The sequence below is a fragment of the Stigmatopora argus genome, chromosome 11, assembly GCF_051989625.1.
Source record: "Stigmatopora argus isolate UIUO_Sarg chromosome 11, RoL_Sarg_1.0, whole genome shotgun sequence".
Classification (NCBI taxonomy): Eukaryota; Metazoa; Chordata; class Actinopteri; order Syngnathiformes; family Syngnathidae; genus Stigmatopora; species Stigmatopora argus.
The window spans coordinates 254,246-274,183 of record NC_135397.1 but is presented as its reverse complement, the minus strand read 5'-3'; the positions used below and the strand labels follow the sequence as shown (position 1 = coordinate 274,183).

The window sequence follows — 19,938 nt, the reverse complement described above, 5'->3', positions numbered from 1 at the left end:
CCATGCCCTTCGGACAAACAAAATGACCAGTCTTTGTCACTTGTCGATGCGGCTAACCCTGACTGACCCTGGAAGGTCCGCGTTACCCGTTTTAGAGCTGCGAGGTGATCCTCGGCCGAAGCCCAAGCCGAAGCCGAAGCCGAAGCCGCTTCAAAGTTGCGTCCCAGTGGCTGGATGACGTCACGACTCTCTTTCGCGTCAACTCAGCGTTTCTCTCTCTCTCTCTCTCCTCCCTCTTTCTCTCCCCTCTCTCTCCCTCTCTCCCTCTCTCCCTCTCTCTCGCTCTGTCCGCGTGACGTCACCGACGAAGGTGGGCCGGCTATAAAAAGGCGCGCGTCCGTCCGTCCGTCACGTCGCTTCAAACTTGAGACTTCATCTCGGGAGGTGAGTCTTCGCACTCGGGCGCTTTCGCGTGACGACCCCCAGAATCCCCCCCCCACCCCCTCCCACACTGCGTGTTCGTCAGGTGAAGGACAAGACGGCGCACGCCGTTCGAGTGTTCGGAATAGTTGACGTTTTGCTCGCACCGCTTCCGACGTTTTGACGTCGACACGTGCATGCTCGTCGCCACAAGTAAGTTAAAAAAAATTAGACGATTTACTGGTTAAGTGGAAATTCTGCGGCCTGGGCCTAATCCCAATTTCACTTGAAGTTTTCTCACATTGCAATATTTGCTGTTGTTGTTTTTGTTTCGATGATGGCAAAGTGATTTTTTTTTCACCCATTCGCCGTATATTTGATACATGCGTGCAATGGGATTGAAAAAGGATGTTGGATTTTTTTTCAGCTGCATCCAAGGGACAATTAAAGGGCGCCAGGTTGAAAAAAGAACCCTTTTGAAGGCAATGAGCGCAAGCGTACACGATAGTCCATAAACGTGAAGAAGCCGCGAGAAAGATGCTTATATAGGATTGTAATTCAAAGGAATGTTCATTTGAAAAAGGCTGACTTCCAAAAGGAGCAAAAAGAAGAAGATGCGTCTGGCCTTTTGGGATTCCTATTTTTGGGTGGGCCGTTGACGGTCTTTTGCCTGCCTGCGCTCTGTCCATTTTGCGCAGGCGGCGAGCATCGGCTGGAGTGGAGCGGCGTGGCGCTCTGGCGTGCTCTGGCGTGCTGTGCTGTGCTGTGGTGCCTCCGTGGGGGCCGACATGTTCTCGCCGGTGCATCTGGCCAAAGCCACGTGCGCGTGGCTGCTGGGCGCGCTCCTGGCCCTGGCGCTGGCCCGCCTGCTGTGGGCGCTCCGCTGGAGGCTGAGCCGAGACCCCCGCAACCCGCTGCCTCTGCCCCGGGGCTCCATGGGATGGCCGTTGGTGGGGGAGACGCTGCACTGGCTCTTTCAGGTGAGCGCTGACCGGTCCGCCAATCTTCCAGCCCGCCTCCCTTTCGGGCCAGCACTTACTTACTCTTTCAAGGGCTCCGACTTCCACGCCGAGCGCCGGCGTCGCCACGGCAACGTGTTCAAGACGCACCTCCTGGGCAAACCCGTGGTGCGGGTGACGGGCGCGGAAAACGTGCGCAAGATCCTGCTGGGCGAGCACAGCCTGGTGCGCACGCAGTGGCCGCAGAGCACGCGCATCATCCTGGGACCCAACAGCTTGGTCAACTCGGTCGGCGACGCCCACAAGAGGAGGCGTCAGGTAGGTTGCCGGTGGGGGGCGGTGGGGGGCGGTGGGGGGCGTCATCCTCTGCCCAGCACCCAGCATACCCTCGCTCCCACCCCACCACCAGGTCCTGGCCAAAGTCTTCGGCAGAGACGCCCTGGAGTCGTACCTTCCGCGCCTGCGCGAGGTGGTCCGGCGCCAAGTGGGGCGCTGGCGGGCCCGGGCCGACGCCGTGGACGTGTACGCCGCCGCCAAGTCGCTGACCTTCCGCGTGGCCGTGCGGGTCCTGCTGGGTCTGCGGCTGGACGAGGAACGCTTGCGGTACCTGGGCGCCGTCTTTGAGCAGCTCATGGACAATCTCTTCTCGCTTCCCGTCGACATGCCGCTCAGCGGCCTGCGCAAGGTGGCCCACCTCGCTCGCGTTCGCGTGACTAAAGACCTCAGGTCAACGATTGCCGTTCGTTCCGTCACGAACCGCCTTCCCTCCCTCCCTCCCACACTCCCTCCCTATCCCTCGCAGGGAATCAAAGCCCGGGAGATCCTCCACGCCAACATGGAGAAGATCATCGCCGAGAAGATGGCGCAGCCCCAGCAGGAAGATCTGGACGCCTTCGACTACATGTTGTCCAGCGCCAAGGAGCACGGCCAGAAGCTCAGCATCCAGGAGCTCAAAGTACGGTGACGGACCGCCGGTCCATTTCAATCCATTTCCCACCCCCGCCATCTTTCAAATGGAATGGAATGCTTTTATCGTCATTATACGTCAGTAGAACGAGATTTCACCTTTTCATTTCGGCCCCGAACGCGTTAACGTTGCCGTGCCGTTGGAACAGAATGCCTATTCGTGGAAGAGGCTGGCGCCCAAATAGTTCAGCTTGACCTTGGACCCTCGACGGGTCGCCCAGTCCGCAAACGTTGGACGTCCTCGGTCTTTCTCACTTCTGCGACCCTTGACCTGGCGTCATCACTCCTTTCAGGAAACGGCGGTGGAGTTGATCTTCGCGGCGCACTCCACCACGGCCAGCGCGTCCACGTCCCTGGTGCTGCAGCTGCTCCGCCACCCGGACGTGGCGGCGCGTCTGCGGGCCGAGCTGGACTCGGAAGGCCTGACGGACGAGGGCCTGACGGACGAGGGCCCCACCCCCACGGGCGAGGGTCCCCGGGAGCGCCTGGGCCTGGACCAGCTGGGCCGCCTTCGCTACCTGGACTGCGTGGTCAAAGAGGTCCTGCGCTTCCTGCCGCCCGTGTCCGGAGGCTACCGGACCGCCCTGAGGACCTTCGACTTGGACGTGAGTAGTCGCTCTAGTCGCTCCGACGCCGCCGTTCCACGCCCTCCGTCCGTCCGGCTGGAATTTTTGCCTTTGCACCGCCCTCCAGGGTTACCAGGTGCCCAAAGGCTGGAGCGTGATGTACAGCATCAGGGACACACACGAGACGGCGGGCGTCTTCCGGGGGCCCCGAGCCTTCGACCCGGACCGCTTCGGGCCGGAGCGGCGGGAGGACCGCTCGTCCCGCTTCAGCTACGTGCCCTTTGGCGCCGGCGTGCGGGGCTGCGTGGGCAAAGAACTGGCCCGGTTGGTCCTCAAGACCCTGGCCGTGGAACTGCTGGCCACCTGCACGTGGAGCCTGGCCACCCGCGACTTCCCCCACATGCGCACCGTGCCCATCGTGCACCCCGTCGACGGACTGCGCGTGCGCTTTGCGCCCAAGCGGCCGCCGGCTTGAGACGGATTCCTCTGGCCCGCCTCCTCTGGCCAACTTCCCTTCCACCCGCCTCCGGTCGGCAACAAACCCATTCGGAAGCGGTCTCGCCGCATTGGCCAACGAGACGGACGTCCGCCGGCCGACGTCGGCGCCACTTTTCGTACCGACGCGTGTGACTCGATCTGAAAAAGTGGCACCTTTTGTCGAAATGGATCGCCGTTCGCCGCAGAGTTTCGTTCAAATTCATGCGTAGTATTTATTCAAATCATCCCATCATCAACAACTACTAATCATGCTCAATAAATAGTGTGTGAAATGACCGTGCGTACGTGTCTGTATCGCCCGGCTCTCGGCGGACGGGTGTCGCGCGCGGACCACGGCCGATCGGGCCTTTGCCGTGCACGCGTGACCTCCGACCTCCGGGGCGTACTTGACCCCCGACGTGACCTCGCTTGCGTCTTCCCCGGGGGCTCGATCCGGCAGAGATGCAGTGAGGACGTTGGTGCCCGCTGGAAAAGGGGGCCCACCAAAGGACGCAAAATGCCTTGGAAGCTAAACCAGCGCTAAGAGAGCCACAAAAAGCAAGCAAAAAAACGGATGCAGAATCAGAGAGGCAAAAGAGGCGCACGCACGGAGCCACAAACACACGCACACACGCACACGCACACGCACACACGCACACGCCCGCCCCAGGGGCCAAACGAGGAAAAACGTCAAGACGGCAGCGCCACGTGACGCACGGGAGGCCCGCGGGCATCCAAAAGTATGCCAGTCCCACCTCGACGGGGTGACTCCAGGTCGGCGTCTCCTCCCTGGCACGCACGGCCGCTGGCGAACCGGCCGCCGCCATCCACCGCGCTCAAAGGCGTGGCGAAGGTGGCCCTAAGCGTCTCCGTCCGTAATATTTCTCCCTTTTTGTTTGCGGCTCACCAGAAACGGAGCTCGTCGTCCAAACCCTTTGGACCGGAGGCCGCGGGCCATGACTTTGCAAAAAAAAAAAAAAAGCAGCCGGCGAGACGTCGACGGGTCGGCCGTACGCTGCCGTCTGCAGGCGCGAAATAAGGCGAGCGGGAGCTCCGGGCCCGCCCGCGACTTGTCGGGGCGCATTTTCCCCGCCGAGCCCGACATTCCGCAGAGCGGTTCAAGAGTTCGCGCCATCGGCCAACTCGTGATTTCGACGATCCCGCCCGAGCGGAGAGCGGGTGCATCCCACGGGCTTCCTTTTGGGGCGGGGCGTGGCGGGGCGTGCTGGCCGATGGCCAATAGTCCAATGGCGGTCCGCCGGCGGCGGGCGACTCGCTTGCGAGTATCGCCGGTCATTTTGCAGATCTGCTTTCCAAAGACCGGTGTCCCTACTCCAGGTGGCCAGCGGATACGCAGCCCCACAGAATGGAGGACTGGTCTGTTGGCGTTCCCAATGGCGTGGCGCCCAATCACCTTTGTCCTGTGAATACTAAGAGGTTTTGTCAGGCCCCAGACGAGATTGGTGGCTGCTTGCGCCCGCCACCCAACCACAGGTCCTGCCTCTAATGACTTGAGGGCTGCCAGGTGTGAGTCATTAGCTTGTGAGGAGTATTTAAGGCCACCAAGAACAGGACCACGCTGCGGGATCGTCTGATCTGCTCACAGTGAGGTACCCGCTTGTATTTTCTCGCCTTCTTTCATTGATATACGACCTCTTGTTGTTTTGCTCCCAGGATTCCGACTACGCTCGGCCTCCACGACCACGACCACGACCACGACCACGACCACGGATACGACTAACGACACGCCGACGCCATCCCTCTGGTGCCTGGCCTTTCACTTGGATCACTCTAATAAAGATTGGAGAACCAGACTCGCAGCCCTCGCCTGCTTTGGGGTCTTCCACCCCCCGATCATAACAGGTTTATCCATCCAGAGACACTGTCCATGGCTGCCGTTGAGGGCAAGACAACATTTGACCTCAACACGAGTCGATGTCCAATCTATTTGGACGGGGAGTGTGGCTGCAAATGTACATTTATTATAATCTTCCCATTCATTCAAAAAAATGTCTAAACTAGCGCATTAAGGAAAAAACATAATATACATGGTCATTTTTAATGAAAAAAAGCTTTACTATACATCGTCATTTTCTTTTAATAAAAAAAACCCTTACTATACATCATTTTTTTATTTTAAAAAAACCTTACTATAAATGGTCATTTTTAAAAGTAAAAAGCACTAATATACATTGACATTTTTTAATTTAAAAAGCCTTATTATACAATGTATTGTAAAGCTTTTTTTTCCCCTTAAAAATGACTGTATAGTATACAGTCATTTTTAAGGAAAAAAACCCACAATATATCATCTTTTTTTTAAATAAGTCTTACAATACGTGGTCATTTTTTCATGAGAAAAAAACGCAATTTTTCTAATTAAAAAGCCTTACAATACATCGTCATTTTTTTAATTTAAAAATTCCTTTTTAAGGAAAAAAAGCCTTACTATACATGGTCATTTTTTATCAGAAAAAAATACTTATATCCATGATCTTTTTCTATTAGAATAAAAGCTTTAGTATATACATTGTCTTTTTTTCTTTTTTAAAGAAAGCAAAGCCTTATTATACGTGGACATGTCGCATTTACATGTGATGCCCTGCACTCACGCCAGGGGGCGCCATGAAATCATTTGATATGCGCCTGGTCACGCGAATCTAATGAAAAGCGAATTTCATCCAGTTTTTTGTCAGTTTGGTGTAGCGAGGTTATTTGTTCTGACTTTTTCCCCGTAATATTCCTACTCATGACATTTTGCTCATGTCACGACTTGAATTGCTTCATAAATGACAAGAATATTCTCAGCATTATTGCCCCTTAAATATCATAACGTGGTGCTCTTTTTCTGCTAATGTCGCAGCTTTAATCTCGCCATATTTTTTGCTGCTAAATAGGACAAGAATATCACGCGGTGCCAATGTTGTCATTTTGCTCTTCTTCTTTGAGCGTCCCTCGAAAGCAGGCGGCGACAAGTTGGAGTGCGCGGATTCTCTTTCCGCGACCTTTGACCTGCAACCACCGTCGCCGGAAGGCCAAACATAGATCCAGATATCGTGTCACGCCAGCAGTCGGTAAAAACATTTATTCACAAGTGTGCCAACTTTGCGGCACGTACAGACAAGTCTTCATTTAAATTAATTTCTCGTTTCTATCCGGCGGCATAAAAACTCTCGACCACGTGTACACGCGCTAGAAAAATATCTCGGGGACGCCCAGCCCAGACGTCCAAACGCACGCGCCGGCGGGCGCTTCATCCAAAGTCGATGCGCGGCCGGTACTCCAGGACCATGGGATACGTCTGCCGGGCACAAAACGACAAAACCGCGCGTGAGAAAAAAGAGCCGCCAGCGCCATCCACTTCCCGTTAGGAACGGAAGGGAAGGGAAGGGAGCCTTTTGTGGTGAGCTGGTCTGACGCTCGCTCGGTGGCTCTTACGTTGTGAGCGCGCAGTCGCCATCTTGTCATGTAGATGAATTCCAGCGTGTGATCTCGACCCATGATCTCACCGTTACACAACACGTCCAGCTGCTCCGCAGGCACGCAACACACGCACATACACACACATACACACATTGAGTCACATTCCAACGTGACGACACGTTAGCGTGCCGGCGCTAAAGCTAATGACCTCGTAGGAGCTGGGCAGCTTGAGTTTGAGGCTGAGAAACTTCTTGATGGTTCCCACCGTCACACGGCTGGAACAGCGGATGAATTTCTTCATCAGGTCCTGAGCGCCAAACAAAAGACACGCGCTCAACACGCGTCATTCCTCCGGTCCGGTCCGTTCCGTTCGGCCGGCCGGCCTCGCGAGACGCCCATTCTTTAGGGACTCGCGGCGTACCGTGACGTCGGCCTCGCCGCCGCCGGCGTTGCGCAGGCAGTCGAGGCAGATGGCGATCTGAGGGTCGCTCCTGTGGTAGTCCCGGTCGGCGCAGGCGCCGCCTTCCCCGACGGGAAGCCCCGCCCTGGCCGCGTCGCCGGCTGCGGAGACCGAGGTCACCGCGGGTCGACGGTGTTCGCCGCCGCCGCCGCCGCGCGGGAACTCACCGGTGGGGTCCCGATGGCGCCGATTTTCCCTAAAGAAGTCCAGCTCTCGTCCCTCCTCCTCTGGAGCGAGCACATAAACCGCGTGAGGCGCGCCGGTCGGTCGGCGGGCGGGTCCGAGGCGGGCGCCACTTACGCTCTCGGAGGCCCGGAACCAACTTGAAGATGATCTCCTCCAGAGTGTTGTCCAACCTGAAAACCAGGGGGCGAGACGCCGAGTGAGACGACCGTGGTGGCGCCCCGCCGGGGGAGGAGCCTTTCGGACCTGAGCATCTCCAGCGGGTTGGTCTCGTGGACCTGAATGCCGCATTTGGGACAGTCGTTGCTCTCCTCAAAGTGCTGCACGATGCAACTCTTGCAGACTGAGCGAGACGGAGAGAAACAGAGAGAGAGAGAGAAAAAACGGGTACGCACGCCCGCCCGGCTCGCGGTGGCGGCGAGCCGAGAGCGCGCCCACCTACAGGTGTGCAGGCACTCGGTGACGGCGGTGGGCTTGATCAGGTAACCTCCGCAAAGGTAGCAGGTGATGAAACGGTTAAAGTCTCGGACCCGCCGCGCCCTGCCGCCGTCTCCCCCGCCGCCTCCGCCTCCGCCTCCGCCGCCGGACATCTCGGAAGTGGCCTCAGCCCAGGGGCGGGCGACCCAAGCCCCGCTCCATGGCGGCCGCCGGCCTGGAAGCCACTGGCTGACACCCCCTGGGAAAAAAAAGGTTAGGGGGCCAGATCCCGTCAACGAAAATCGAAGCGATCTTAAATTTCACTCCAATGAAAAAAAAAGTCATGTGTGATGATAAAAAAGATTGGCGCATGTTTTACCCTTTGACATTTCTAGTAGCTAGCCTATGCTAGCCTCTCCCGTAGCGGTGAATGAAAACACCAAAGCTTTCACTTCATCTTCAAGAGCAGGCCACAAAATAGCGTCCCGTGGACTGCCGTTGGCCCCCTGGCCGTAGGTTGGACATCCCTACTTTGGGAAGGCCTTCGAGGGCTAGCGTTGAACCATCGTGTTTCGGCGCCACGGGCGGCGATAGACGTCCGAGCCGGCGAGCTCGAGACGACCTTCGTTAAATCTTGAGACGCTACTTCACGATCTACTCGTTCGAAAAAGAAACGTACGGCCCATTGGCGAACCGGCGTCGCTGGCCCCGCCCCCAAAGTCTACACCCGGAAGTTGTCCACCTGCGGCGTGACGCCAGCCGCGCGCACGTTCCGTTCCCGTCATTATGTGCGCGTCAGTCAGTGAGTGAGTGAGTGAGTCCATTCACTCGCTCACTCAGTCAATTTGCTCGCGTCATCGCGCACAAGTGCGTCACAACGACGTGCGTTGCTTCCGTCGGCGATGACGGGAAAAGTTGGGGAGCGAGCGAGCGTGACGTCATACGTCACCGGCCTTCGGCCGAGCGGGGGGAATGGGAAAGAGGGGCGGGGGCGGGGGCGCCTCAAGTTCGTTCCGGAACGGAAGGGAACGGAACGGAAGCGCTCCCCAACTACCACAAATAAATGACGACACGAAAAATCAGCCAAGCACCGACCTCGCGTCCTCGTCCTTTCCGGCTTCCTCCAGCCGGATATTGTTGCTTCGTTCGATCGTTCGTTCGTTCGTTGCTCGCTCGCGTCTCTCGGTCCTCGCGCACTGCCTGCCTGCCTGCCTTCCTCCCTGGGACACACAACACGGAACTTGGAGGCTCGGCTTCGTTCGGCTTCGTTCGGCTTCGTTCGGCTCCGTTCGGCTTCGTTCGGCTTCGTTCGGCTTCGTTCGGCTTCGTTCGGCTTCGCTCGGCTTCGCTCGGCTCCGTTCGGCTCCGTTCGGCTGCGCTCGGTCCAGGGGGAAGGCGGGCTGACAGCTGCGGTGGGCGGGAAAAGCCAGGCACCGGGACACGGAAGTTGTTTCGTCAGGCGCACGCGCTCCAAACAATGACGGCAACGAAATGAAAATAGCTGTCATCTCACCGCTCTGTTTTGGAGCTTCCGTCGCGGGACACGTGACGAGAAGGGAGGCGTGCCAATTCCCCGAAAACCAAGCCATTAAACAAGCACGGCTTCAGACTGTTGTTCATTAGGCGCACCTGGAACAGAGTAGTAATATCGGAATAGTAATATCGGTCAAAGTTCCTTTTAAAACTTTACTGTAGCCCCCGAGTGGCTCCGGAGTATATTTCGTATTGAAAGCGGAACAAGCAAGTTTTGAATAAAGCACGGCCTGGCGCAACAGGTGCCAATTAGGGTTGGGCGCCTAGCCGCTAGCCGCTAGGCCTTAGCCGATAGGGCTTTAGCCTCTAGGCCCTACCCGCTCGGCTCTAGCCGCTAGGGGTCCAAACCCTAATTGTCCCTACATAATTGTGTGAACAGACTTTTAGTGTGATGAACACCATCAAAGCACCCCGTAGATGAGTGATGAACACCTCAGATTTGTTGTGAGAATTGCCACCACAGGACTAGTACCACCAGAATTGGATGCACTGGCTAAAATGGGTGATCAACAACACTTCTCATTAACAGGTATGTTAATGTTTTAATACTTAATTATGTTTATGTTTCATATCTACTGTTAAGTACATACGAAGTATCTTATGCTGACCCAGCACGTCTTTCAAATTGTAAAAGTCAATGTGGGCCCCCCCGGCCAAAAGGTTTGCCCACCCCTGGCCTAGCCCGAGGGCACTCGGCGCCCGTAGGCGGCAATCCCATCGCCGACCCTCGGGCCGCACAAAAACTCCCGTGACCCCCCGCGCTGAGGTCAAAAAAATGAAAGCGTGTATCTCAACGGCTCCACTTGTCATATGGGAAGAGATGCGAGGTGCATTTGACCTTTTAGTCGTCAACTTGACAATAGCCCGAGCCCAATGACGGCGCAGGATGCTTGGCGTGGGCGTCGCTGGCGTGGCATTCCGCTGCGTTAGCGCCAGTCGCGCCGATGTTCGTCGGCAGCTGTCGAGGCGCTCGTCACGTCGCGGGAATGTCGTCGGAGCCCCGTGCCCTGCCGTCATCCCTTTTTTCGTCTTATTCCTCGCCGCATTTGGATCCGCGGCTATTTATAAGGCCCAGGTCATCGGGCCTCTCGGACGATGCCGTGGCCTTGCGGGCGGGCGGGGAAGCGGTCCCGGGAAAATTCCAGAGAATGCAAATTTCCAGTTTGTGTACCTGGTGAAGTTGTGACTCGCCATCGTGGCGGCTGGCAGCATAACCAGGGGGAGAAACTAAGAAACAAAAAAGAGATTTAAGACAGACGTTTTGCCCATGATTGACCTCAGCTTTCGTTTTGGCAGGAGGCTTTTGAATGTGTTTTTATTTTTTGGGCCTGCCCGGCCTGGGGGGGCAAGCCCCTTTTCCAATCATCTTCATTGTCGGTGCGCTCAAAGTGGGTCAGGCCATTGGCGGCCTTGGAACCTTTGGCCCAAATTGACTTCTGAAAGAAGAGGCGCACGTGCCAGTAGCGTTGACAGATCCAATCTCCCCACGACTAAAAACACTCAGCGGGGAGTCCGGCCTCAGTGAAGGGGTTAGGGCAGGGGTCGGTAACCTTTTTGATGGAAAGAGCCATAAACAATTCATATGTTTTAAATGTTAATCCTTGAGAGCCATGCTCCGAATTTAAAAGTCAACATACATGAAAATGTGTGCCTTTTTTAGTCATTTCACCACTTTTAAAGTAGAAAAAGTCTCTGAATTCTTTTGACAACGTTGTTACGTTGTTGCTAATCAATGAGTATCAATGAGAAAATCCATGCAAAAGCGTATAATGAAAAAAAAACATATTTTAAGGCGCTGGGGTAGTGTCAATGCCATAATACTAACGTAACGCTCTTATTCCTGCGCTTTCTCACCAGCAGTTTCCATAGTTTACCTCACAGGTTAGTGGAGAGCCATATGCACCCATCCAAAGAGCCATATGTGGCTCCCGAGCCATAGGTTCCCTACCCCTGGGTTAGGGTTAGGTTCAGTTGCATGAAAATTGCTGACTACACCATGAAAATATCGATTGCCCTTCTAGTTTGTGTTTTTCTTTGTCTGCCGCGTTTCTGGATTGATTCCATTTGTGTACTTTTAGTCTAGCAAACGGCTCGCAAGTAAGCGGCGAGTTAAAAGTCTCAAAGGACGCCAGGGAATGGCCGCCACCGAGGTCCGCTTGGCAACCTGCGTCCGAGCGCTCCAATTGAATCCCAGTCAACGCGGTAGAATGAGGTCGCGGCACGTCCCGGCGACCGCGATACGCGGACGCCGATGATAGACGACGCCGGCCCCGATCTGCGGTGGGATTATAGCGCGGCTAATATTAGCCCCCCCGGGGTCGGAATTTGGCCGCCTCGGCCAAATTTGCAAGGATATAAAAATGGAGTGGTCCTGGACGGCGAGCGCTCTGCTCTCACGAGACACGTTATCCGCCGTCCGGTGTCGCCTTACTTGGGAGACGGCGCGGGCTCGAGCGCGGGCTCGAGCGCGGGCTCGAGCGCGGGCTCGAGCGCGGGCCGCTTTTGCCCGCCATTGCCCCGTTCTCGTCGGAACGCCTCGGCGGCGGCGTTCGGGGGACTCTCTAAAAATTTCAACCACGGTCCCAAAATGATTCCTTAGCCTTTTCCCTTTTCCGTACGACAAAAGCAAATGAAATGTTACTCTTTCAGGGTTTGTGAAGTGACACGGCAACCCCAAACAATCAGAACGTGAGCGGAAATCAACACAAAGTGAGAGGAAAAGGCCCCCAAATCAAGAGTCAAGAATGAACAGGAGGTGAGCCGGAAAGCCTGCGGGAAGTGAGACGAGACGTCAACAGAAAGTCGCTCCAAATAGAGCTGGGCGATATGACAAAAATGATTAGCACAATTTCAAAAAAAAAAAATCATCAGTCGATATCGATTATTATCACGATAACATCACATCTTTTTTGTTTCAAACTTCTTTGAGTTAATAAATAAATTCTTCGAATATAAAAGTAACTGTTACCTTACACTATAAGAAAAGAGAATAGGAAATATGATAACAAGTATTTTTGTCGTTATGTTGTGCAATAAAAATAAGACCACGCCAAAATAAAATAAAAAAGTTGGATGAATTTGACCTAAGATAACAAGTTTGAGCTTTTTCCAACGCTTTCAGAACATTAACATAAAATGGGGAAACACCTTGCTATCAAGGAAGAAAAATATTACAGAGGCCGTGTTATTGTCATGCTTTGTGTTAGCCTCTATTGCTAACCTGCTAAAAACACCGTTCCTCATCATCCTCTTCTTCTCCTGAGCGTTGGTCTGAAACTAGCATCCATCTTGCAACAGCGCCATCGTTCTCTCTGGCGGTCGGGTGGTGTCATTGCAGTTAAAATGATCCAAAGTTTTTAATATCGTTGACAAAAATGATCTTAAAAAATGATTTTATCGCCCAGCTCTACTTCAAATAATGCAACATTGACCCAAAACAAACGCTTTGCCCACCACCAAGGACCACCGAAAGCTGACGAAGGAATGCATGACCCGGGCGATTCATCACGGGCGACGCCACTGGCGAACCAACCGGTGGCGACGCGTCAGGCCGACGGATGACGTGTCTGATACACGAGACGGGGCACATACATATGTGTGAGTCGGTGCGTGTGAGTCACGCAATGTGTCATGACACTTTGACAGGCTGCCGAAAGTTGAGACACACGAACGACATGTACGAAGCGTGTCACGGGGCGCTAAGCCCATGACCTCTTGCAAGCGGAGCCTTTGACATGGGCCGCGTACGCGCAACACGTGGGCAAACTCGGATGCCGCTGCGACACACGTACGCCGCGAGGCATACCAAGGGGACATCTTGTGAAAGTCGCCGGCTTCGACGAACGGCGGCGCATTCCGTGAACTTTGCACGCGGACGCGCGCAAAAGCACGCCGGACTTTCGCCTTCTATTTCCATCTCAAGGTCGCAGCTGCGGCGGGAAGCAAATGAACGGCAAGTGATGAGGGAATGCCCCAAAAATCAACGACAAGTGACCCAAAAATCAACAAGAAGTCACTTGAAAATGCGCCCAACAGACCAGGAAGAAGAAGCGCGACTGGACGCCACATATTTGGCCGTCGCGCTGAAAGAGTTAACTACATGTGGACCTCGGGTCTATTTTGTTGTCTGAAATGTGACCCCCGAGATCCGGCGTGGGAGGGCTGGGGGGGGGTCAGCCGGAGCTTTTGAAGCGTCACGCCCGTGTGCTCATAGGATGGGACGTCTGATGGACAGCAGCAGGATTGGGTTACAGATCCGGCCGGATTTGGGCCCGCCCAGCGTGCGTCGGGCGTGGCCTCGCCCTCTCGCTCGCCACTATAAAGAGGCTGCCAGCTCGGAGAGACGCTCCAACGACTGCAACGACCGCAACAACCGAAACGACCGCAACGACCGCAGCCGCCGACGAGAAGATGGGTCTTCGCAGCGTGGAGGAAATGGTCGCTGGCCCGCCGGCCGAGCGCGTGGCTTGGATGCCGGCTTTACTGACGCTGGCTTCTCTTGCGGTTTCCAGGTGAGCGGCCAGAGGTCAGAGGTCAACGAGTACCAGGCGCCGGCCGAACGGGGCGACCTGTCCGAGGACGACAGCGGCGGCGAGCACGACGAGGTCAGCGCGGTGGCCCTCAACGTGAGTTTCTCTTTTTTTCCCCATGACATGAATGAAGTCATTTCACTTCTTAAAATAAAGGGACTAGAAATAGGATGCTTTTTTTTCTTTCTTTTTCATCTCGTCATCTGCTAACACTATCCAGGCACCAGTCAGGCTAACATTGCCAACTCAAAAGTCCAACCCATTTAGACGTCTATGACCGTCGCATGCAATTATAAGCTTCCCTAGTCACAGAGCGGTCATCCAATGCGGCGTCTTTCAGATGGACAAATGCGGGCGCCTGCGTCTGGAGACGGTGGATGACCTCTTCAACATCCTTCAGCTGAGGAAGAGGAGGCGGGCCAGGAAGGCGCCCGGCCGTAAGAAGAAGTCGGCGCCGCCCGCCGAGACGCTGGTGAGACAAACGTCGTGGGGGGCGCCGGCGACGGGCCGCGATGGACGCCGGCGACGGGCCGCGATTGACGCCCTCCGTCTGGGCGCCCTCTCAGCCCGACACGGTGGAGGTGCCGCTTTTCCTGGCCGGCGCCGTGGACAACAAGATGGCCGTGGTGCAAAAGTACCTGGACGAGGGAGGGAACCCCGACGCGGTGGACCACGTGAGTGGCCGGCTTTTCCCGTCAAAACGCTCCCATTTTGACCACCCGGTCGTGGTCGCCAGCCATTTCATTTCAATTCACTGTCTTGTGATTTAGACATGACAAGAGTGCTTGTTTTGTTTGTTTGTTTGTTTTTCCACGGTCCAGTTCCACAGGACGGCCCTCCACAAGGCCTCCTTCAAAGGGAACTTGGAGGTCATGAACGCGCTGCTGGACGCCGGCGCCGCCGTCGACAAGAAGGACAGAGTGAGTCCACCGCGGCCTCGAGAAAAATGTCCCACGTCCGTTCCGTCTCTCTCTCTCTTCTCACGTTCGCTCGCCCGCCACGCCGTCCCACAGCTGGAGTCGACGGCGGTCCACTGGGCCTGCCGGGGCGGGAGCCTGGCCGCCCTGCAGCTTCTCCTGCGGCGCGGCGCCAAGATCGCCGCCAGAGACAAGGTCGGGGCGCGCGGCGGACGGTGACGGGAGGGGGGGAGGGACCGCCCGTTGTCCTCCCCCTCTTAACCGGGGGGACTTTTTGGTCGCAGCTGCACAGTTGTCCCCTGCACGTGGCCGTCAGGACGGGACACGTGGAGTGCGCCGAGTACCTCATCCACTGCGGCGCCGACGTCAACGCCAAAGACAGAGTGAGCGCGGCGAGGCAGGCGACGATGCATTGAAGTCCGTTGAAAAAGTGGCTCCAATTCCGCCATTTGATTTTTTTTTAGGACGGCGACACTTGCATGCACGACGCGGTGAGGATCAACCGCTTCAAGATGATCAAGCTGCTCATGATGTACGGCGCCGGTCTCAACGTCAAGAACTGCGTGAGTACAAGAGGGGGCGGGGCGTCCGGCGGCGCCGGCCCGTTCTGTCCCGTCACGACGCGCTCCGTCCCCGACGCAGGACGGCAAGACGCCAATGGAGACGCTGTACGCGTGGCAGAACGGCGCCAAGAGCCTCCTCTTCAACGTCAGCGAGGACAGGGCCGAGTCCCACGAAAAGATCATGTGACGCGCTCCCGAGTGCAAAGCCGCCCGCCATCGCCACCGCCACCGAGCAAGCGTTTGGCCGCGTGTCGCCGGACGACATTTTGGCCTTTCCTTCACCTATTCCTCTTTTCTTTCCCTTGGCCCACGAGCCGACGAGCCCCGCACTAACTCGACGGATGGCGACGGCGGTGCAATTTACCTGGCGCTAGCGCCGCCGCTTTTGGCACTAACAGTTTGGGGGAGATTTCAAGCGACCGATGCTTATATTCTGCAGGTGTAATCAACGGGCGCTTGGAGCGGACGGTGTTTTATCCATGTATTTATTTTCCAAAGAGATTGGCGGAAGTGAGATGCGTTGAGAGAGCGTACGGAGGACGATAGCAAGTTGACAGATGGATGGACATGTGATTCTAAGAGTTATAATAAAGTCAATGTAATGGCCAATGAGTACTTGTTACACAGCTCAATAAGTAGAGTGACTGCTTACCACGCCAAAGGTAGTGGGATCGATTCCCACACCCTCCTAGTTGTAACTTGTCAGGTTAAATTGAATAGCCTGTTGGGGTTTAAATCCTGGTTGGGAATCATTTTTCCCTTAAATAGAAACAACCATGTGTAGTCAAGACCTTCCAATAATGACAAAGTCAAGTGTGGCCATTTCATGGTGTAGAGCAGGGGTGGAGAACCTTTTTGACAAAGAGAGCCACAAACAATTCCTATTTTCCAATCTTATTCCTTGTGAGCCATACTATGAATTTAAAAGTCAAAATACATACATATAAACGAGTGCCTTTTCAATTCTTTTTGTAATTTCACCACTTTTAAAGTGGAAAAAATGAATATTTTTTAAAAGATTCTTATGCTGCTGCTAATCAATGAGAGGATGCATTCCAGAAGAGTCTACTGCAAAGATTAAAGCAGTTCTAGATGTAATATCTCAGTTCTGTCACCAGCAATTTCCACATTTTAGCTCACAGGTTAGCAAAGAGCCAGATGCACCCATCAAAAGAGCCACATGTGGCTCCCGAGCCATAGGTTCCCTACCCCTGCTCTATACCATGAAGTGGCCACACTTTACTTTGTCGTTATTGGAAAGTCTTGACTACAAATATATAGGAACAACTAAGGGAAAAGGATTCCCAACTGGGAGTCAAACCCCAACCCCACCTGCTCACATGGAAGTCAGGTGAACAAACCTCTACAGCATGAAGTCGCTACACTTGACCTTGTCATTATTGGAAAGTCTTGACTACACATAGTTGTTTTCAGTGGCGGCCCGTGCATTTTCTCGTAGCGCCTTCAACGTATCAATCCAACCCTCCAAAACTATTTTATGGCTATAAAACCTCTACTGCAGCTACACCTGTGACGCATAAAAAAATAATCAATAAATCAATGCACAAAAATGGGGTAAAATCCACTTCCTAGCAGCATTTCATGATTAAATACAAATACTGGAGCTTTTCAGACATTACAACCGGGCCGGTGGAGGCGGGGGGGGGGGGGGGGGGGGGGGGTTGTCCCGGGAAAAGACAGTAATGAACGTCAATGGCGTACGGGCAAACATTGCCTGAAAATGGGGTAAAATCCAGCCGAAAACAGCATTTCATGATTAAATACAAATACTGGAGCTTTTTAGACATCAGAACCGGGCCCGGAGTATCATTTCCACGGTAAAAAGACAGCGATGAACGTCGATACGTCCATACGTGAAACAGCAAAAAAAAATGCACTGCCACTGTTTAAATGACTAGAAGTAAAAAACAAACACTAAAGTGCATGTCATCACAATGTTCATAATGTGCAATACTGTATTTTAAAGGATTAAAGCCCAAGCCAAAAATATTGACAGCTCCCCCCACTAACTAATGCACGTTATGATGAAAACAATGTGGTTTTTTTAAGTATGAATGCCCAATCAACACGTATTTACAGCCCCGCCCCCGCCCCACCCACTGACTAATGCATGTTATTATGAAAACAATGTTTTTTTTTAAGTATTAAAGTCCAACCAAAAAGCATTTACAGCCCTCCCCCCCTCCACACACACACACACGCACACGCTGACTAACGCACGTTATTATGAAAACAATTGATATTTTGTGTGTGTCTATTTTTAATAGGCGTGGCCGAGGTAAGAGTTCAAATAGCCGACGTCAAACCCAAAATGGCTGATGAGCCAGGAGGCAGCACGGTCGTGCACTGCAGAGAGAGCAGCTGAAAAGTGACGATTTGCCGAAGAAAGCCTGACAAAGTTCTCACAGGACGACGCAGCACATTCGGTACGTTGTCATTTGGGGTTTTCGAAGCCCCAGTTCTCATCTTAAGAGTGATAAGAGCATGATTCGTTGACGTGATGTAGCCTAGCCCCGTGTGTGCAGACAGCAAAATGTTTGCAAACAAATTGGCTACATGGCGTTACCGATCGCTCTTTGTTTAAAAAGAAATCATTCCATTGTGTGTTTCAGTCCTTCAACGAGCACAGACTGTTGGGAAACATCAAGAATGGGGCCAAAACCACCAGAAAGGGGCATCTTGTCGACGCTATAACAAAGTGAGTCAATTTTTAAATACGTAGTTCCGATTTTCTCTATCCGTGTCATATTTAAACGTCAGCGTTCAGTATTCAAGGCTTTGCGCAATTGGTTCGTTTTTCATCATGATACATTCAACTTTTATATTGAATGAAAACACTAACTAGCTTGGTGTTTTTTAATAGCAAAAACCTGTGGATATGTCACCCACACAAATGCCATTAGTGGACGTGTAAGGAATAAATAGTAATCCCTCGATTATCGCGGTTAATGTAGACCAGACATGGCTGTGATAAATGAAAAACTAAAGTAGGGTCATCCCTATTGAATTTAATTTAAAAAAAATACTATAGTGGCAAGTGTAGGAGTAGCTTCCGCTTGTGAGTTTCACATCTTTCTGAACTTACAAATAATAATCGAACATAGGCTTTGTCATCATCATTGACTGGACAAAAGCCTAATTGTCATCCTACCCAGATAACTGCGTATGACAATTGGTAATTGGTACCAAAAATTCTGCCATGTAGTGGAAGCGTGCACTCGAATAGATTATATACACTTTTACCCCGTTAACTTTCTTAAAGACCTCAGGACCGTTTCATTTTTAGTTTGAAATGTGGTTTTGACAAAACCTAAGTGAGACATTTATTCAACAATAGTGCAGGTGTCATTTTTGACTCATTTAAACATTTTTTTCCTTGGCATAAGAGAAAAATGGAAGCTTTTTGGATATTTATTTTTTTAAAGAATGAATGGATTTGAAATAATTGACTGAAAACCTCAAGGCAGAAGTAGGATTTATTTTATTAATTATTTTCATGTCATTTGTACCTTTTGGGCCCCTGTCCAGTGTGTTTTCTATATTTCCCACCACATGACGATCCTAATTATTTGTTTGTGGAGGAAAACATGAAAAATAGACTGGATAGGGGCTTTTAAAGACTCAGATCATTTTTTAGTCTTTCTGCAGCAGACAAAAAGAAAAGCAGACCATCAGGAGTATGTCTAGTATTGCCTTCTTTTGCACTGTCTGAATAATGGGTACCCTTTTGATTTTTTTTTATAGAAAAAGCTAAATGTAGGAGTTTTTCAAGTTAAATTTAACTTAATTAGGCCCTAGTCTGTATTTCTTTTTATGTAACTTAATCTAGTGTGCCTTGACCCCTTTTTGTTTTCCCAGAATTCCACCCAAGGGGGGACAAGGTTTCTTGCCTATGTACAGACAGGCTGACGCACCCCCTCATTTCTCGGTGCTGGGTGTTACGCCAGAACCTATCTCCAAACTTTTTCAAAATAAAAGGTAAGACCTTGCGAATGTTTTTTTACTTAACTTTGTATATTGACCCCCTTTTTTTGTTTTCCAGAATTCCACAAGGGGGACAAGGTTTCCTGCCTATGTACAGATAGGCTGACGCACCCCCCCATTTCTCGGTGCTGGGTGTTACGCCAGAACCTATCTCCAAACTTTTTCAAAATAAAAGGTAAGACCCTGCGAATGTTTTTTTACTTAACTTTGTATATTGACCCCCTTTTTTTAGTTTTCCAGAATTCCACAAGGGGGACAAGGTTTCCTGCCTATGTACAGATAGGCTGACGCACCCCCCCATTTCTCGGTGCTGGGTGTTACGCCAGAACCTATCTCCAAACTTTTTCAAAATAAAAGGTAAGACCTTGCAAATGTTTTTTTACTTAACTTTGTGTATTGACCCCCTTTTTTTCTTCCAGATTTCCCCCTGGTGCCAAGGGGAGTTTCTTCGTCCATTTGAAAATGGATGAAGGCAAAACTGAATTTTAAAAAATGCTGGAGGGCCTGTGCGAACCTATCTCCAAAGTTTTTCAAAATAAAAGTTTTTAAATGTATACATGTGTTTGTCTTTATCTAACAA

General features: G+C 52.7%; 3 protein-coding genes and 1 long non-coding RNA gene across 11 annotated transcripts; 3 read left to right on the top strand and 1 right to left on the bottom strand.

Moving 5' to 3' along the window:
* The first annotated feature begins 270 nt into the window (after window positions 1-270).
* On the top strand, window positions 271-3,624 carry cyp26c1 (cytochrome P450, family 26, subfamily C, polypeptide 1). 2 transcript variants are annotated; one of them, XM_077613821.1, is made up of 8 exons: window positions 363-384; window positions 467-573; window positions 1,059-1,340; window positions 1,413-1,637; window positions 1,729-2,004; window positions 2,122-2,274; window positions 2,579-2,890; window positions 2,979-3,624. In XM_077613821.1, exons 3-8 carry the CDS (start codon window positions 1,149-1,151, stop codon window positions 3,324-3,326), a joined length of 1,506 nt encoding a protein of 501 aa, XP_077469947.1. In that variant the 5' UTR covers window positions 363-384; window positions 467-573; window positions 1,059-1,148; the 3' UTR covers window positions 3,327-3,624. The 2 variants fall into 2 exon arrangements, with proteins under 2 accessions (XP_077469948.1, XP_077469947.1); XM_077613822.1 differs by lacking the exon at window positions 467-573 and having other exon boundaries at window positions 271-384.
* Window positions 3,625-6,398: 2,774 nt separating this feature from the next.
* Window positions 6,399-9,415, bottom strand: pcgf5b (polycomb group ring finger 5b). 4 transcript variants are annotated; one of them, XM_077613829.1, is made up of 10 exons: window positions 9,325-9,415; window positions 8,907-9,218; window positions 7,837-8,070; window positions 7,641-7,737; window positions 7,512-7,567; window positions 7,379-7,438; window positions 7,173-7,312; window positions 6,960-7,058; window positions 6,767-6,856; window positions 6,399-6,629 (listed from the first exon to the last, which is right to left on the bottom strand). In XM_077613829.1, the coding sequence occupies exons 1-10, from the start codon at window positions 9,398-9,400 to the stop codon at window positions 6,582-6,584; spliced, it is 1,212 nt and encodes a 403-aa protein (XP_077469955.1). In that variant the 5' UTR covers window positions 9,401-9,415; the 3' UTR covers window positions 6,399-6,581. The 4 variants fall into 4 exon arrangements, with proteins under 4 accessions (XP_077469955.1, XP_077469956.1, XP_077469953.1 ...); XM_077613830.1 differs by having other exon boundaries at window positions 7,882-8,070; XM_077613827.1 differs by having other exon boundaries at window positions 7,641-8,070.
* On the top strand, window positions 8,813-16,306 carry LOC144084961 (uncharacterized). 3 transcript variants are annotated; one of them, XM_077613846.1, is made up of 12 exons: window positions 8,813-9,873; window positions 11,994-12,099; window positions 12,805-12,941; window positions 13,558-13,781; window positions 13,856-13,969; window positions 14,214-14,345; window positions 14,440-14,547; window positions 14,695-14,793; window positions 14,887-14,985; window positions 15,075-15,173; window positions 15,255-15,353; window positions 15,433-16,306. In XM_077613846.1, exons 4-12 carry the CDS (start codon window positions 13,755-13,757, stop codon window positions 15,538-15,540), a joined length of 885 nt encoding a protein of 294 aa, XP_077469972.1. In that variant the 5' UTR covers window positions 8,813-9,873; window positions 11,994-12,099; window positions 12,805-12,941; window positions 13,558-13,754; the 3' UTR covers window positions 15,541-16,306. The 3 variants fall into 3 exon arrangements, with proteins under 3 accessions (XP_077469972.1, XP_077469973.1, XP_077469971.1); XM_077613847.1 differs by lacking the exon at window positions 12,805-12,941; XM_077613845.1 differs by having other exon boundaries at window positions 12,805-13,781.
* Window positions 16,307-17,116: 810 nt separating this feature from the next.
* Window positions 17,117-19,912, top strand: LOC144084977 (uncharacterized). Of its 2 annotated transcripts, none has more exons than XR_013303965.1 (6): window positions 17,117-17,800; window positions 17,987-18,072; window positions 19,233-19,352; window positions 19,417-19,533; window positions 19,599-19,715; window positions 19,778-19,912. It is a non-coding gene; the product is annotated as an uncharacterized LOC144084977 (long non-coding RNA). The 2 variants fall into 2 exon arrangements; XR_013303964.1 differs by having other exon boundaries at window positions 19,591-19,715.
* The last annotated feature ends 26 nt before the right edge of the window (window positions 19,913-19,938 follow it).